This window comes from Furipterus horrens, unplaced genomic scaffold (genome assembly GCF_987537825.1).
Source record: "Furipterus horrens unplaced genomic scaffold, mFurHor1.1.pri manual_scaffold_10, whole genome shotgun sequence".
NCBI classification, from domain to species: Eukaryota; Metazoa; Chordata; class Mammalia; order Chiroptera; family Furipteridae; genus Furipterus; species Furipterus horrens.
The window spans coordinates 46,977,895-46,994,088 of record NW_028327180.1 but is presented as its reverse complement, the minus strand read 5'-3'; the positions used below and the strand labels follow the sequence as shown (position 1 = coordinate 46,994,088).

Genomic DNA, 16,194 nt, shown 5'->3' with positions numbered 1-16,194 from the left:
GGGCAGGAGCAATTTAATATAGCAGGAGCCTTTCTCCAAAGTTCCTTACTACCCCTGACCCTCTGGAGGGGGAGGTGGGTACCACCAGGAGCAGCACACAAGGGGGGATGCACATGGGTGGAGGGGTCCTGGGAGGTTGGAACAACTCCTGGGAGAGGACTGGCGAGGTAGCAGGGAGGTGCACATGGAGCACAGGAACCTGACAACTGAGGCCTGGCGGTGGGCACTAGGGAGAACTGAGGGGAGGGGGACGTGCAGGGTGTGGTTGGAGGGTGCAGCCAGGTCTTCCATGGGAGCAGCGAGGTGCCAGCCAAGAGGCCCCTGAATAGAAGTGTGGACAACCCCGTTCCTAGGGGCTGGGGTGGGAGGGTTCTAGAGATGTTCAGAGGACACAGTGATGGGAAAGATGCAAGAGGTAGAAGAGGGTGGCCTCTGGGGGAGAGTAAGGAGGGTGGTTTTGTGAAGCTGGGGAAGGAAGTTCCCCCCAGCTTTCCCCTCCTGTTGTCCTCCTAGGCACCTGGCTTCAGGCAGAGAAAGCTCAGAGCAAACAGCAGGTCCTGAAATTGGCTTTTGCACACATAATACTAGAAGGCAACTTTCACATTTCTAATAAACGTAACTGAACTGGGATGAATATTCTAGAAAACGCTCTGGTATGGGGGGGCTGGAGCATGGCCCCATGGGAAACATATCCTCATGCACAGGTGCAGGGAACCTGCCTGGGCTCCGTGGGCAAGGTCTGGGAGCCGCTGGCTGTGCAGTTCTGTCCAGCGCCTGGGATTCACAGCTGCGGTAGGGCAGCTGCCCTGGGATGTGCTTGCAGGAAATAAATGGATGGGATCTCACAGCTTCAGGTCAATATTTAATTTTTAACATTAATGTGCAAATAAATAGAAAAGGAAACTGCAATCAAAACAGCTGCAAAGTAAGCCCAGGAACAAAAATTCTTCAAAAATTAAAGAGCTGCCTAGAAGCATGCAGGGTAGGGGTGGAGGGCGTTGGCAAACACCCCAGGCCCCTGCTGAGGCACAGAGGGGCTGCCTGAAGGGGCTGGTTCAGGAATTCTGGTAAGTTCCCTTCTTACAAAACGAGGATTTGGACAAAGTGCCTGCGTTACACTTGAGGAAACAGGCAGGGAGACCCTGGGGAGGGGGGCCCGCCGCCTTGGCCCTAGGGTCAAAGGCTTCACAGACCTCGAGTTCCACAGGTAACTAATAGAAACACGTCTCCACCTCCTGCGGCCATGGGTTTGGCACAGCTCAGCTGCAGGAGGAAGGGGACTGCGGGTGGCAGAGGCTGCGTGGGGATTGTTCTGGGCCCACCGGCCAGTGGATCCCACTCTCAGTTATGATGTTGCCAGGGATTACTGTGGTACAGGAAGTTTAAAGAGCTGATGCCAAGCCCAAATTGCATGGCGTTCTTGGAACAGAAAGCCTTGGAGGCCTCTATGGGACAGTTGCCTCAGCCCCTCACACACATGCCCTCCGGGTGGCAGCTGTGTTAGGGTGGGTACAAGGAGGGCTCTCACTTCCCAAGAAGCTTGGGATTTAGTTGTTGCAAATATTACAACCAGTGAGTGTCAAGGAATAAATATGTGTGTGCACCTATGTATTTCTAGAATGTCCACCTCAGGAACAGAATCCTGCCCTGGGGCCCTCCCACTGAACCCTGTCCCTCACTGACCCAGAGTCCGGCTGCTGGATCAAAACAGGGTTTGTGAATCTTTTTTTCTTAGTGGGGTCTTCTGGGCCATTCTGGGGTCCCCTGCCCACCCTATGCCTACCTGAAAGGGCTCTTACTGCTTATAAAAGGATGAGGACCAGAGCACCAGCTGATGTTCACGCTGCCCAGCTTGAGTGGTTTCTGGAAGCACTCAGAACCACTTGGGAAGGACATACTTCTCAAGCGGGTCCCTGGCTAGGGGCTCTCAAATGCTGACCCTTCCCAACTGTGTGCCCTCACAAGGCTTGTCACTACTTTTCCAAATGTCCTGTACACAAAATGACCAGTATGGACCCACCTGGCAGATGTGTGAACACAACTGCTTATTTCTCAGGCAGCTTGTGGATCCTCCCCTTTCTGCTGGGGACTTAGCCCCAAGTTTAAGGGTAGGGGGTTCAGGTTTGGCACAGGACTGACCCAAAGAAAGCTGAGGAGCCAAGAGGAATAGCAGCGTGGGGCTGCAAGCTGACACAACCCCCTTCTCTGGAGCTGGCAGCCTGCAATAGAAAGGCTGCGGGGTGCTCCCCCTCCCTCAGGTGGTTCATAAGACGCCCTTGACTGACACCTAGGCTGAAGAAGTAACCACACCAAGCTGTGTGTTGTGATGGCTGCTTGGGTGCATCAGGGGGACGCTGGGCGGCGGCTGTACTGCACGCGGTAGCGGGTCACAGGCAGGCCATGCACATGGGCAGTCTCGCAGATTGTCTTGCAGGGCACCATGTCCTCATCCTCTTCGCCCATCAGCCAGTCCTGCACCAGGCTGGCTGCCTCCATGGTCACGTTGTCCTCCAGCCAGCGGCTGTGCCACTCCTCGAAGTGCTGGTGGTGCCGCAGCAGGACCAAGGGCTGTACCTGCAGGGGTGGATGGGTGGAGTGAAGAGACCCAGGTGTCCACAGCTGGCTGTGGGTTGGACCCAGGTTCTCCCTAGATGGCTGTGGACTGGATCTCAGAGGCCATGCCATCCCCCACTGGCTGTGGGCTAGACAGATTCCCAGGACAGGGCAAGAGGGGCACCTGCTTGGCCCGGCAAAGGGTCCCCCGGCGGTACATGTAGTCCTCGGAGTTCACGATGAACATCATCTTGTGGGAGCTGAGTTTGAAGCGGCAGTCTACGTTGCAGGCGCTCTCCACCCCCACCAGCCGCTTCCAGGAGCTCTTGGCCTCCCCACGCAGGGACCGCACCTGCTCACACTGCCACCTACGGAACTTCTTGAGGTTCCTGTGGAGGAGGGGGCAGGTCAGAGGAGCATTTGCAGACCAGAAAATCCTTGGCTGGATCTCCTAGGAGTCAGGGAGATGAAAATCAAAGCAAAATACCACCACCCAAACCCTTCAATCCAGTGAAAACCAATCCATCATACAGCGGTGTGGGCAATCCTGGGAGGGGGCACCTGGCCAGCCCTGCTGGCTCCTCTCACTTGCTTCCCATGTCCCTCTAACAGGAGAGCCCCCTCATCTGGTATCCCCTGCTTCCTGGTTCTACTCTCCCAGATCCAGTCCCATCCCCTTCCCATCAGTGGGCTTGGGACCCCACCCTGAGGCCAGTTCCCACTTGGCAAGGGGCTCCCATTCAAATCTGAACACCCACCAACAGCCCCTACTGATCTTAAAGCCCGCTGTCTCAACCCAGCCTGAAATGAGATCTGGCCCTGCCTGGCTCCTGGTTCCGGGTCTGACGCTGGTATTCCTGCTGCTGGCCTGATGGCTGCCATTTCCGGTAGCTTCTCCCTCCAGGCTGTTACCCCCTCCCCGCCCCTCTGCTCCCTTACGCAGGGCAGCCAGGCCACACCTCACACACATCAGGTGCCCAGTTAAGTGTTCCCAGACAGAACATTCGTTCAGCCTCAATTAGAGACACGGGACCTCCCTGTGGCTCCTCTCACCTCTGCAGGAACACGGGCTTCAGGAGAAAGCCCTCAGTGGGTGAGCTGGACGCACCCTCGGTCCCCACATACTGCTCCACGTACCGAGCCAGGTGCTGGGGGGACAGAGGGAGACATGGCTGTGACTTCCCATGTAACAGGCCTCTCAGCCAGGACTCTAAGTTCAGGGTTCCCAGGGACGATGTCCTCAGCCTCCCCAGGTTGTGGAAGACCCTGACATGTGAAAGCAACACCACCTGCAGCTAGGGCAGGACGTGTACACCCAGCTACAATTAGACAACTTATGGTGCTTTATGCTGACGTGGAGAAATCCCTGTGTAATCACCTGTTCGTCGTGCGGTTCAGTTCACAAGGGAACAGGGACCCCACATGGAGGAAAGTGGGACCCAGGCGTGGACACCAGAACACGAACAGAGTAGGAAGAGGGAAAGACCAGGTCAGAGGTGGGAGTGAACAAAAGGTAGGGTTGGCCGGGGCCATGAAGGCCCAGAGTGGGTATGGCTAGTAGTGTCCAATGACCCTTCATTTGCTCACCGCCCTGTTAGAGCCAGAGGATCCTCCAGACACAAGCTAGAAACTTCCAGAAGGTGGAGGGTATGCAGGCCTCCATCCTCACTCATCTTGAAAAGTTTCCTGTGTGGGGAGCCCTGAAGCAGGCAAGGAGGGATGCTGGGAGGGGAGCCCCACGGCTCTGTGAAAGAGGCTTGAGCCTATGGGCCCGGGGGTGTGAGGGCACCAAGTGTCGCCACACCTTCCCAGTTCTCCAGACACAAAGCTCCTGAGCAGACATGATGCTCCAGAGCTGCTGGTCCACAGATCTTGGCTGTTTGACTCAGGGTCAAAAAGGCAGCAACAGAAATTATATTTTTTGATGTCTGTACTTATTTGGTTACAGACTGCTTGACTCCAGAAAAGGTTCTGATGCAGGTAAGTGTCAGGGACCAACTGTGGTTTGTCTGAGAATGAACAAATCCTGGGATGTGGAACTTTTGGTGATAAAATCTGGGAATGTCCTAGGTAAACTGGGACAAGCTGTTCATTACTGTGGGTTGAATTGTGTCCCTGAAAAAGGCATGTCTAAGTCCTAAGCCCTGGTACCCGTGAATGTGGCCTCATTTGGAAACAGTCTTTGCACATGTAATCGAGTTAAGGTGAGGTCACACTGAGTAAGGTGGGCCCTAAATCCAATGCCTGATGGATGTCCTTGAAAGGACAAAAAACAGACACAGGAAAAGGTCTAGTCTTGTGGAATGTGTGACTCAGAGTGTAGGCCAGGTGGATATTCCCCTGGTGATTAAGGTTAGGTACCCGGAGCCCTGAGCTTTATGCACAGGGAGTGCAGAGGTCACACAGCTGGGGGTGAGCGACCAGGCCAGACACAGCAGGTGGGTACAGTCAGGAGCCAGGGCTTAGGGCCTGGCCCCCCTGTGCTGGGTCACACCCTGGGCTCCTGAGGGGTTGTCTGCAACTTTGGCCCCCTGTTGGGCTTCTAGGGGGTGTCTGTATGGCCTGTGCTTGTGCCTGTGGCTCTTTGGGTGGGAGCTCCACAACACTGATATGGCTGCCCTTGGCCCCCACGTGTGCACATCGTACAGAGTATGGGGCCGTGGTCCTCACCTGGACCTCCACAGGGTCCTCTGACTGGGCTTCTTCAGTGTCCAGGAGTTCAATGGTCATAATCACCTGCCCTTTGCGCTGAAGGAACATCACCTAGGAAAGGTGTGGGGCAAAGTCTGAAGCCCTGGGCACAGCCCAAGCAGACAGAGGACAAGGTCCTCTAGGCCTAGATTCTCCCTCTAGGCACCGTGTGCTGGGTGCCCACCTCATGGGCCCTGTGGTGCCCTCAGAGGCCAGGGTCAGCACCCAGAGGCCCAGATAAGGACGTGCATGTTACTGGGCTGCCACAGCAGCCAAGGTTCAGTCCAATCCTGCTCCCCCAGGCCCAAGCACAATGGCCGGCCCCTCCTGTTCTGGGAAGTCCCCTCGCACCCCAGCCTCATATGGGGCTGAGCATGGCTGGCCTCTCACCTTGAAGCAGTTCTCATCAGCCATGCACCGCTCCGCCTTCCACTGGTAGCTGGTCTCCCTGGCGGCGCGGACGCATCGGGAGGACAGGTTCCCACCAGCGGCACCCCGCTTCTTCTCATTTAGGTAGAGTTCCACCACCTTCAGACAGATGTCGTCACTCACGAGGTGGTGCAGCTGGTGGGAAGGGAGAGCCGGTGGGTGACTGGGGTGTGTGCCCCAGGAGGGGTGAGCACAGCTCCGAGCACACCTCCTGCTGGAGTCCCTGCCTCACCCAAAGAGGACGTGGTCAAGTTCACAACACGGGGATGAAGGCCAGGACCAGATGGGCCATGCAGAGCGAGTGACCTCAGCACTGGGTACAAAGCAGGCAGAGCAGAAAAACTAGACCAGCTCAGACTAGAGCAGACAAGAACAAACCAGCTCAGAACAGAGCAGACTAGTCCAAACTAGAAAGGATCAGCAATCCCTGCTTGGGTTTGAGAAACGTACAGAAAAAACACAAAAGAAAATGTTCCAAAACATTTAGGGATAGTAACTGAAAAGGGGTGGGATGGAAGAAGGCTGTTTTCTCTAAAATTTCAGCTATAAACACAATGAATTGCTTTCAATTCCTACGAACACACTTAAAACTTCAAGGTTTAAAAAGAAACCAGTAACGGAAACAGCTGAGGCGCAGGGTCAGACGAGCTGGTGTGGGTTGGCCCCGACACACTAGCTGCAGCAGACAGGCTACTAGACTCAGGACCTTGAGTTCTTCCCCAAGTGTCACACTGTTGAATATAGTAACATGCGCTTGGCACATGACAGGCTCCCCAAAATACTGGCTGCTGTTACTGAAAACAAGAAATGCTGGCGATGATGCTAATAATAGTAGTAGTAGTAATAATAATAGACAAAGGGCATGGACAGTGTCTCACCACAGCAGGCCAGAGTGCTGGGGCCCTGTGAGCGTCCAGTGGGACTTGGTAGAGCCACGGCTCCCCCCAGAGCTGCGGTCCGCTGCGGGCAGCTTCAGCCCCTAGCCCTGGGGTCATAGCACTCAGCCCCGTGGTACCTTGAGTTGTTGCCTCCTGGAGGTATGTGTAAGGCCCCACGTGTGCTTCCCCATCACCAGCCCCAGTGGCCACGACTGTGAATGGTGACAGGGAGGGAGATGCCTAGCCCAGCATGCAGAGGGAAACAGGAAGATTCTTAAAAACAGAGGGTTAGGGGTCAGAACAGAGATGTTGGTTCTGATATGTCTTTGTAGCCAGAAGACTCAAAGCTTCCCATCCATCAATGAAGAAAACTGGCAAATGACACGGACGGGCTCTCCACGAGCCAGCACATCTGCACGGCCACAGAGGAACAAAAAGGTGCCAACCTCATGAGCCATCAAGGAAATGCAACCTAAACCACAAGCAGGCTCCCTTCCCCCTTCGCCCAGGCGGGACAAGAGAGACATCTACTCCCCAGCTCTGGGCCGGTTGGAGAACACCCACTGGGAGATCTGAAGCTTCCACGCGGCTGGTGGGAGCGAGGGAAACTCGCAGATGGCCACCAGCACACATGAAGCATTGCTCCAAGGGGCAAAGGGGAGCTTTCTCCCTGGAACAGGCCAGAATGAGGAGCCACAGGCATCTCAAGAAAAAGGAATGTTGCAGAATCACACTGCCTGACACAGCCGGACAGGGACGTACACTTGCGTTTACACATAGCTCAGGACCAGGTACTACGTCAGCATGAGGCATCAGGGCAGCGGGCGCCCTTGGGAAGGAGAGGCGGGGAGGGGTTGTGCGTGAAGGTGTCCACATGTGAAGACCCACTGATCACGTACTCTTCTGTATGCATGCTCTACTTCAATAAGGAGTTTCTCAAATTTAGAAGGAAATGACTTTTCTAGAATGTTCCCACTGACTACCTGGGTAGGAGAGTGGTAACATTATTCTTTTCCTGGCTTCTCTTCTGCTTTAAGTGAACAGTCTTAGTGGACAATCAGGAAACAGAAGTCAAGCTAAAAAACACCCCCAGCAGGACCCGTGTCCCAGAACCACACCTGACCTGTCTGGAGCCTTGCTTATATGACTAGTTTCCTCTCCTTGATATTTGGCTGTGGGCAGTGTTTCGCTTCTCCAAATGATGCCGATGCTGATGCTGACTGCTGAGGAACATCACTGATATCCAATCCCTAACCCCCAGAGGTGAGCTAAGATGCCAAATTACCCTCAGAGGTTTGTGAGCAGAAACCCAAATCCATGTTCACAGCAGCAATATCCACAATTGCCAAAAGGTGGCAGCAACCCAGGTGTTCATCCATGGATGAGTGGATGAACAGGATGTGGTCCATCCATACAAGGAAATATCACTCAGCCGTAAAGAGGACTGAAGCACTGACAGGCTACAACGTGGATAAATCTTGAAAACATGATGCTGAGGGAGAGAAGCCAGACAAAAGACCACATAGCGTAGGATTCTACATAGATGAAATGTCCAGAACAGGAGATCCACAGACAGAAAGCAGACTGGTAGTTGCCAGGGGCTGGGGGAGCAGAATGGGAAGTGACTGCTTATGGGGATGGATCTCTTTTTGGGGAGACAGAAGTGTTCTGGAACTATATAGAGGCGATGGTTGCCCAACATCGTGAATGTACTAAATCCCACTGAACTGCTGAACTGTTCACTTTAAAATGGTTAATGTTAGATGCATTCTACCTTGACTTAAAAAAAAAAAAAAAAAAAAAGGAAAGAAAGATGCTGACATGGGACTAACTGCACAGCATGAGTGCGACAGAAGGGCTGATTTTCAAAGCTGGGGACTGGCAGGGGGACTTGGGGAGGTGTTGTTGCCCTTTGTGTTAGGCCTCCTGGTACCCTGCCTGCTGCCCGTCCTGTGCCCACTCACCTGGCGCGCGATGCTCTGCACCAGCTTGTCCATGGTGAAGCCGACATAGGCATGGATGGTGAACATCTCACGCAGAGTGTCCTCATACTGTGTGGGGTCGATGCTGCCGTCCAGCAGGCTGCGCACCATATCCAGGAAGGCCGGGTAGTACTCCTCTAGCTCCACCTCACCTGAGGGAAGTGGAGACCAGGTCACTCTGGCCATACCCACAAAGCCCCCACCAGGGTGAATCAAGAATCTCCATGAACCCTGCCTCCCACCGCGGGCTTCCTGATGTTGGCCCATGATTCCAGGATGCAAGCTTGACTGGGCAGTAAGTAGTTCCACGCGTCCTGGCCTGAGGCACCAGAGCTTCGTGCCTGGGGAGGGCAGGCAAGAAGCAGCTGTGGCTGTGGTCTGGCAATGCCGGTTTCCTGGTCCTACCATGGTACCACAGCTGAAGTGGTGTTTCTCCTCGGGGAGGCTAAGGAAGGGTGTTCAAGATTCTTAACTCCTTTTGCGACTTCTCATTTGAAATTTATCATCTAATATAATTATTCCAAAATGGAGTCAGAAAAAACACCAGGGGACATTTCAGATCATAAGCTATGAATTGAAACCTGTGGGGACCACCTGGGCTGCCACCTGTGCCCCAGCACCTGCATGTCACCCCTGGGTTGCAGCAGGGCCTGAGGAACTCACTAGGCTGCTTCAGCCGCAGCTCCATGGCAGGGTCACTGCTCTTTTCCCGGCGGCCCTCGCAGAGCAGTTTCTCCCTCTCCTTCTCAGTCCGATACTCCAGGAGCTGCTTCTGAGCCTGGCGGTAGATCTTCAGGAGCCGGGAGCACAGAGTCTGGTGGAGGCGCAGGAAGAAGTACCAGTTGTTGTTGGCGAAGAAGAGGCTGTAGACGTCATCCATGGGCTTGTGTGGTGGCGGTGGCGGTGGCGGTGGCGGCGGCGGTTGTTGCTGCAGCTGCTCTGGGGCAGAACCCTCGCTGGAGGCCTTCTCCTCTGGGGAGCTGCTCTGCGGCCCAGGCACCGGCTTCTTCCGGTCACCAGGGTCCAGGCTCTGCCCCTGGGGACTCCCCCGGCCCTCGTCAGCAGAGTCCTCAGATGCCCCTAGGTCCAGCTGCTGGGAGAAGAAGAGGCTGGGCACAAACTGGTGCACGAGCTGGTGGATGGTGCCCTGGTCCTCCTTCTGGATGGCTGGCTGGCGTTTCACATAGTAGCTGATGAGTGCAGCTGCATCCTCCAGTATCTGCCTGTCCTCGTACACGAAGATAAGGTGGGGCTCACTGGAGGGGGCGCTGCGGCCCTCCGAGTGCTGCTCCTGGTGCTGGGGACAGGGTGGATGTCAGGCAGGAAGTGACCCACTGGGAGAACCCAAGATTGGGACCCAGGGCCGAGGGGCTCTATTGGTGTCACACTGCCCAGCGCCAGGACCAGAACAGGGGTAACCTCCTTCCCTCCCTCCCACCACAAATGCCTGCAGCAATGCCTACAGGCCTGGGACGCGAAGGGGGCAGTGCCCTGGTCACCAAGTTCCAGCTGCCCCAAGTGGTCCAGTCTAAGCTCTCCAGGGATGTAAGGAAGGCTTAGGGTGGACCGTGGGCCTCACTGCCCACCACCATTCACTCATGGATGTTCAGCTAGCCCTTGAAGACCCGAGACTGCTTACACGTTAACCCTCTCCATCCTCAGCCCTTCATACCAGACCCATACCCTGCCTCTGTTCCCCCTTCCACCAGCCCCCCGCAGCCCTCCTATCACCCTGTACAAGACTCCCACCTGCCTGCTCCCATTCACTTGCCCGTTCCAACCACTCTCCTCACTGAGACCAGAGTATATGGCCAATAGGAGCAAAGACCACTCTGTCACCCTTCCTAGACCCTCTGCACTGCTCAGCAGAGGGTTACAGTCCCTGGCATGCTGCCCTGCAGCCTCTCTAGCCTCCCAGCACCCAGTGTTCCTCCTGATAATACTTCAGGGGCACCAAGCTCTGTCCTGCTGTGTGCACGGCCTCTGCACGGGCCTGTTTGTTCTTTCCCCTGTAGAACCACATCCCTGGTTAACCCCTCCACTCGGTCTTCAGCCAATTTCTTTCTCCCAGAAAACTTGAAGACCATGACTACTTTCTCCAGGCTGCCTGAGCACATGAAGGGGCGCCCAGGCTCTTGGGGAAAGTGAGTATGGATGCCATCCCTGTAGATGGGACCTCCTGAGGGCAGGGGGGGCAGGGCAGTGAGGGCAGTGGCAGTGACAGGCTGCGCCTCAAACAGAACTAGTGACTGGCAAAAAACAGAGGTGGGGCCTCCCACACTGTGCCCTGCCCCTCATCAGTCAAATGCCCTTTTCCCCGCTGCCCCCAGGGGAACAGCCAAGGAACTCAGTGGTCAACAGTAGATCTGCTGGGCTATATCATCACCCCCAATTTGACATGTCACAGACCCCATGGAAGGGGGGTGTCTTTGGCTTTGAGGTCCCACATAAGGAGGTCAGACAGGCCAAATGGTAGAACTGTGGGGCAAGGGGTGGGCCCTGCAGGACTGAGAGTGCCCCAGGGGAGGGAGACTAGAGAGAAGGGTCTCTGGGCCACAGCCCAGTTATACAGAAGAACACGCACTCTGGACAGAGCACCCCCCAGTAGCCTGGCTCCTCTGCCTTCAATTTCCATACTGTAAGAGGCGGCATGACTGACTGGTGCTTATGTGAAGAATAAAGGGGATTAAGTGACCCAGCCCATGCAAGTGCTCAGTCATGATGCTGCTCTGTCTCCTTGGCACAGCCTGGGAGCAGCAACCCCTCCTTTGCCACTCTTTGGAGCTCTGGCCAAGCTTCCTGTCAGCCACCCCAGTGCCCTTCATCTCCCTGCCAGGCCACCCTCTGAATGCATTTTTCAAATGTCCAGATTCTCAGAGCCCAAGAGGCCAGCCCTGCCTTTTTTGTGGTTCAGGTTCCATAAGCCCAGATGTTCTGAATGGCAAGAAGGCATGGTGTAGGGGCTGCAGTCGGAACTCCAGAGCCCGGAGCTCTGGCCTCCTGTGACTGGCCTTGGCAAGTGGCCACCTCTTGTGCCTCAGTTTCCTCTGCTAGAATTTGGATAACACTACTGCATAGGAAGATTTGTGAGTAAGGATTACATGGGATGTCCCTTCTGGGGGTTCTTTAATGGCCCGCACACTGGCAGTGGAGATAGGAAAGCCGCTAGTATCAGGCATGGAAGGAAGGTCCCTCAAGGTCCACAAGGGGAGATAGGGAGGGGAAGTGCTCCAGCCCTCTCTGTGCTGCAGAAACATCCATCCTCCCCCCAACGCCCAGGGTGATGCAACCAGCCCCGCGTAACCACTGGGACACTGAGGCACAGAGACCCAGTGCAGAGGAGGGCCTCACCTCATCGTAGACACTCTCAATCTCGTTGAGCAAGCTCTTGGAGCGAAGGGCCTTGGTGTCGTTCTGCTTGAAGTTCACAGCCTGGTGGTCCAGGGACTTGAGGTATGCCTTCTCATACTGCTCCCGCCAAATTTTGTTGAAGCCCTGCTGGGCCTCCCGCCACTCCTCCTCCTTGGCCTTCAGCCTGAGGGGCCAGAGGGGCTCAGCATAGGGACAGTGGAGGAATAGCCCAGGCCACCCGCCCAAATCATCCCTGCACAGGACCAGCCTATCTCCCACCCACAGCCCAGCCACTGCACTGCAACCTCGGGACAGCCAGCTCCAGGCCTGTCTGTGCTGAATGAAAAAGGGAAGGAGGAAGCCATGGCCCTGGCTGACCAACATGTCCGGTTTTATGGTTTCTCAAATATTGCTGCCATGGAACCACATCCTCCCTGTCCTGTCCCCTGCCACTGACAATATTCCGTGCAGCTGTTGGCTCAACTGTGAACCCCACGAGGGAAGGGACTGTGTGGGCCCTGTTCTGCTCCACAACCTAGGGCCAAGCACAGCACCCAACTGAAAGTAGCCACTTAGTCAACACCTGTTCACTATCATGGTAAAGCTCCTAAGACACATTATTACATAAAAGGCAAGCCATGGTATAGGTCCCACTCTTCGTGTTTAGAAATAATTGTGTGTACAGCGGCTGAAGAACTCAGATGACTGTTAACCATGCTTCTCTCTTCGCAGGAGAACAGGAAGAGGAAGGAAAACTGGAAACCCCAGTAAGCCAGCCTGAGGCCCTAGGAACCCCCCAACCCCCACCTCGTGATAACACCTGTGACCTACAACACTAATGAACTAGCTTCCAGGGAGCCAGAAGCCAAGAAAACCTTTTGAGGACGACGGGGACAGCAGTGACGGGGTTTTTCTTTAGGCTCTCGATGATCTCAGGAGCCTTGTCACCATAGATACGATGGATGGCGCGACGCTGGATCACCTCTGATGTGCCCCCCAGACAGTCATCCAGCCGGAACTTATCCTGGTCTTCCGGTGCCATCCGGGAGAGTTTCTTCTGCACACTTTCCAGCACCCGAATTGTGGCCAGGTTGGTCTCCAGGACGACGTCTAACTATGGAGAGGAAGGCGGGAACGGGTCAGTGGGGCCCTGGGGAGGGGCCTGTCCTGGCAGAAGTGATGTTAACAAAGTCCACATCTGAGGCAGGGTGACAGGCACAGGAGACAGGGCCCCTAGCAAGCATGGCTGATTACAGAGCTGGGGCCCAGCCAGGGAAGGCACAAATGCAGGACTCGGTGCTGAGGGACTGAGAGCCATGGGCTGCTCACTGTTGGCTGACCTGCTCACGGGCATAAAGAGCAAGTTTTGCTTGGCCAAACAAGGGAAGGGACCCGAGGGGCACTTAACCCCTGGATGACTCTCAGGGCATGTGTAGGGGGAAGCCAATGCCCAAAGTTCATACTGTGTAATTCCATTTATAACACAGTGAGACAGAGGGCAGGTCAGTGTTGCCAGGGGACAGGCTAGGTGGGGCTGGACAGGAGGCGTTCAGATACAAAGGGCAGAATGAGAGGTCCTAGTGGTAAGGAACCATTTGGTATCTTGGTTGCGGTGGTGGATACATGAATCACCAAAGGTGGGAAAACCACACAAAGCTGAATACATATGCATGCACAATACAACACACACACATGCCATATATGTACACATATGCAAACACAGGCATGTACACACAAATCCACTCCAGCTGGGCCAATGTGTCAATGCCACTGACCTGGCTGTGATATTGTGACAGGGATTTACAAGCTGTTACCACTGGGGAAAGGGAACCTAGATTGCTATGTTATTTCTTACGCTGCATGTGAATCTACAATGACCTCAGCCTCCCCCTCACCAAAAAATCTAGTTTTCAAAAATGAACTTAAGCCCTGGCTGGTGTGGTTCAGTGGATTGAGTGCTGGCTTGCAAGCTGAAAGGTTGCCAGTTTGATTCCAGGTCAGGGCACATGCCTGGGCTGAGGGTCGGGTCCCCAGTTGGGGGTGTGCAAGAGGCACGTTCTCTTGCACATCAACACTTCTCTCCCTCTTTTTTTCCTTGCCTTGCCATCTCTTTAAAAAGACAAAACTCTTTTTAAAAATTGACTTAAGTTAATTTTAATTTAAAAAACTAAATTAAAAAAAAAGAAAAGAAGTAATTAAATTCAAATACGTCGCCTAGCCAGCCTGAAGGAAAGCAGGGCAGAAAAGAGACCTATAAGGAGCAGCTTCCGTTGGAAAGCCCTGGCATTCCTGATGCTTGAGAGGAGGCTGGGGGTTAAGGATGATCAGGATTCATCCCAGGACAGAAAGGGAGGTGAGCTGGGGAAAGAGGGCAGCAATGTGGAGGAGGGGACAGTCACCCCGCCCAGGCCAGGACCCAGGGCCGCCTGGAGAGCCTCATAGCACCAGCATACGCACCTCGAAACGCTCATCCTCACAGCGGTGCAGCTGCTCCTCATAGGGCGTCTTCTTGGAGCTGACAAAGGTAGAGTCCTCTGACCAAGAGGGGAAGGAGACCCAGGTGTCATTCAGTACCTGCACCAAGAAGAAACACTGTTATCTGGGCGACAAGACCTGTCGGCCAGAACTATTTACTGTATTATCCAGTGTAGAAGATACAAGAAGTAATATCATCATGATTTTACAGTAAGTTCCTTTACACAGAAATAGTAAAATTAATTTTAAAGTAGTCTTAAGAGAAAATATGACCTTGATCAAGGTGAACAAATCATACTATTTCAGAGATCAGCAAACTTTCTCTGTAAAAAGCCAGATAATAAATATTTCAGGTTTTGTGGGCCTGTGCAGTCTGTAGGGACTACTCAACTGTCTTAATCCTAGCCAAATAGCCACAAGCAACATTTCAAAGGGGTTGGCTGTGTGCCAATAAAACTTTATTAACAAACACAACCAGTGGGCCAGCTGTAGCTTGGGGTTCTTTGCTGATCCCTGGCTATACCTTGGAATCCAGCAGGCATTCTTAAATTCTGGATGTACAATTAACAGCCTGTCCTCTAACCCCGAAGAAGCATTCAATAGCCAAACTAAATGGAAACTTATTGAGGGCAGTGAGCCCAGAACTGAGCAGGCTTACAGCAGAAATAAATCGAAATCAAAATGATGGAGAAATATGCCAAATACTATGCTGATGCCATGGGCTCTGCAGCTTACCAAAACTGCCAGTAGGGTACAAAACTGTCACCTCTGCTCAGGGATTTTGCTTTGCCACCATCCATTACTCAAAATTTGGGGGGCTGACATTCAGTCTTTCATTTGACACCTAAGGAGTGATGGGTGTTTTGCGGAGGGCATGCATCACACACAACCCTGGGGAGCTACCTCCTTGCAGATGGCCGTCCTCCCACTGCACTTGGGCTGCTGGTAGGTTTTGGGGAGTGCCCGGTAGCTGGATCCGATGCGCTTGCAAGATGAGTAGTCGATTTCCCGGCTTATTCCATCCCCAGATCTGTCACTAATGGGCGGGGCAAATGACAGCTCTTTCACCCCCAGGAAGGACTTGAATTGTGCAAAGAGTTCTGGAAATTTCCTTCAGAAATAAAGAAAAATAGTAATTCAGCATCCCTGGGGCTTTCTGGGAGTGATCTAGAGATTTCAGAATAGCTCCATATAGACACCTGTGGTTACAGATGGTCAGAATACAAGGTCAGGGAGGAGAGGCAAGAGGTGGAACCTAGTATCACACGTGCAGAAAGTCCCCAGATGGGAGTGAATCTGCCCCCTAAAACTCTGTCACCAGCCAGGCCCCACCACTTGCAGGACGGCCCTGAAACACACTGGAAAAGAAAACCTAGACTGGCAGAAGCTGGGTCAGCAATATTCTTTGACTGGAAGAGGCCAGGGCTGACCAACCTGCCCATGCCTGTCTTTGTAAATAAATTTTTATTGACACAGTGATGTCCACTCCTGATGCATTGTTGTGGCTTCTTTTGCACAAAGCCAGAGCTGGGTCGTCCTAGCCCCTGGCCCTTTACAGATCAGATTAGTCTGCCAGGCTCTGCTCCAGAATCTTCTTCCCCCATGCAGGAGACCCTCCTGGGAACACCCTCTGTGGATACATTCTTATGAGTCATAATGTAACAGCCATGCATGTTGATGGGAAGGTTTTCATGCAATCCACCCAAACATCACCTGGATTTACATTTAAATGAATATCAATCCCACTGAAACATGTGCAGTTACTGTGACAGCTGGCACGGTGATCCTGCCATGAAAGAGCCAGGCAGTCTCCTCCCCCAGAGTTGTCTTTGGGG

The 16,194-nt window shown here is 53.9% G+C and overlaps 1 protein-coding gene across 1 annotated transcript in view; it reads right to left on the bottom strand.

Moving 5' to 3' along the window:
• Positions 1 to 849: 849 nt before the first annotated feature.
• The window catches only part of SIN3B (SIN3 transcription regulator family member B), a 38,550-nt gene continuing 23,205 nt past the window's right edge, over positions 850 to 16,194 (bottom strand). The window contains exons 9-19 of the mRNA XM_090289886.1: positions 15,263 to 15,470; positions 14,342 to 14,458; positions 12,760 to 12,998; positions 11,885 to 12,068; positions 9,197 to 9,830; positions 8,516 to 8,685; positions 5,635 to 5,808; positions 5,224 to 5,316; positions 3,607 to 3,701; positions 2,738 to 2,942; positions 850 to 2,574 (exon numbers count right to left, since the gene is read on the bottom strand). Of these exons, the coding sequence (XP_090146012.1) occupies positions 2,344 to 2,574; positions 2,738 to 2,942; positions 3,607 to 3,701; positions 5,224 to 5,316; positions 5,635 to 5,808; positions 8,516 to 8,685; positions 9,197 to 9,830; positions 11,885 to 12,068; positions 12,760 to 12,998; positions 14,342 to 14,458; positions 15,263 to 15,470 (2,350 nt within the window). The 3' untranslated portion in view covers positions 850 to 2,343. The remainder of the gene's footprint in view (positions 2,575 to 2,737; positions 2,943 to 3,606; positions 3,702 to 5,223; positions 5,317 to 5,634; positions 5,809 to 8,515; positions 8,686 to 9,196; positions 9,831 to 11,884; positions 12,069 to 12,759; positions 12,999 to 14,341; positions 14,459 to 15,262; positions 15,471 to 16,194) is intronic.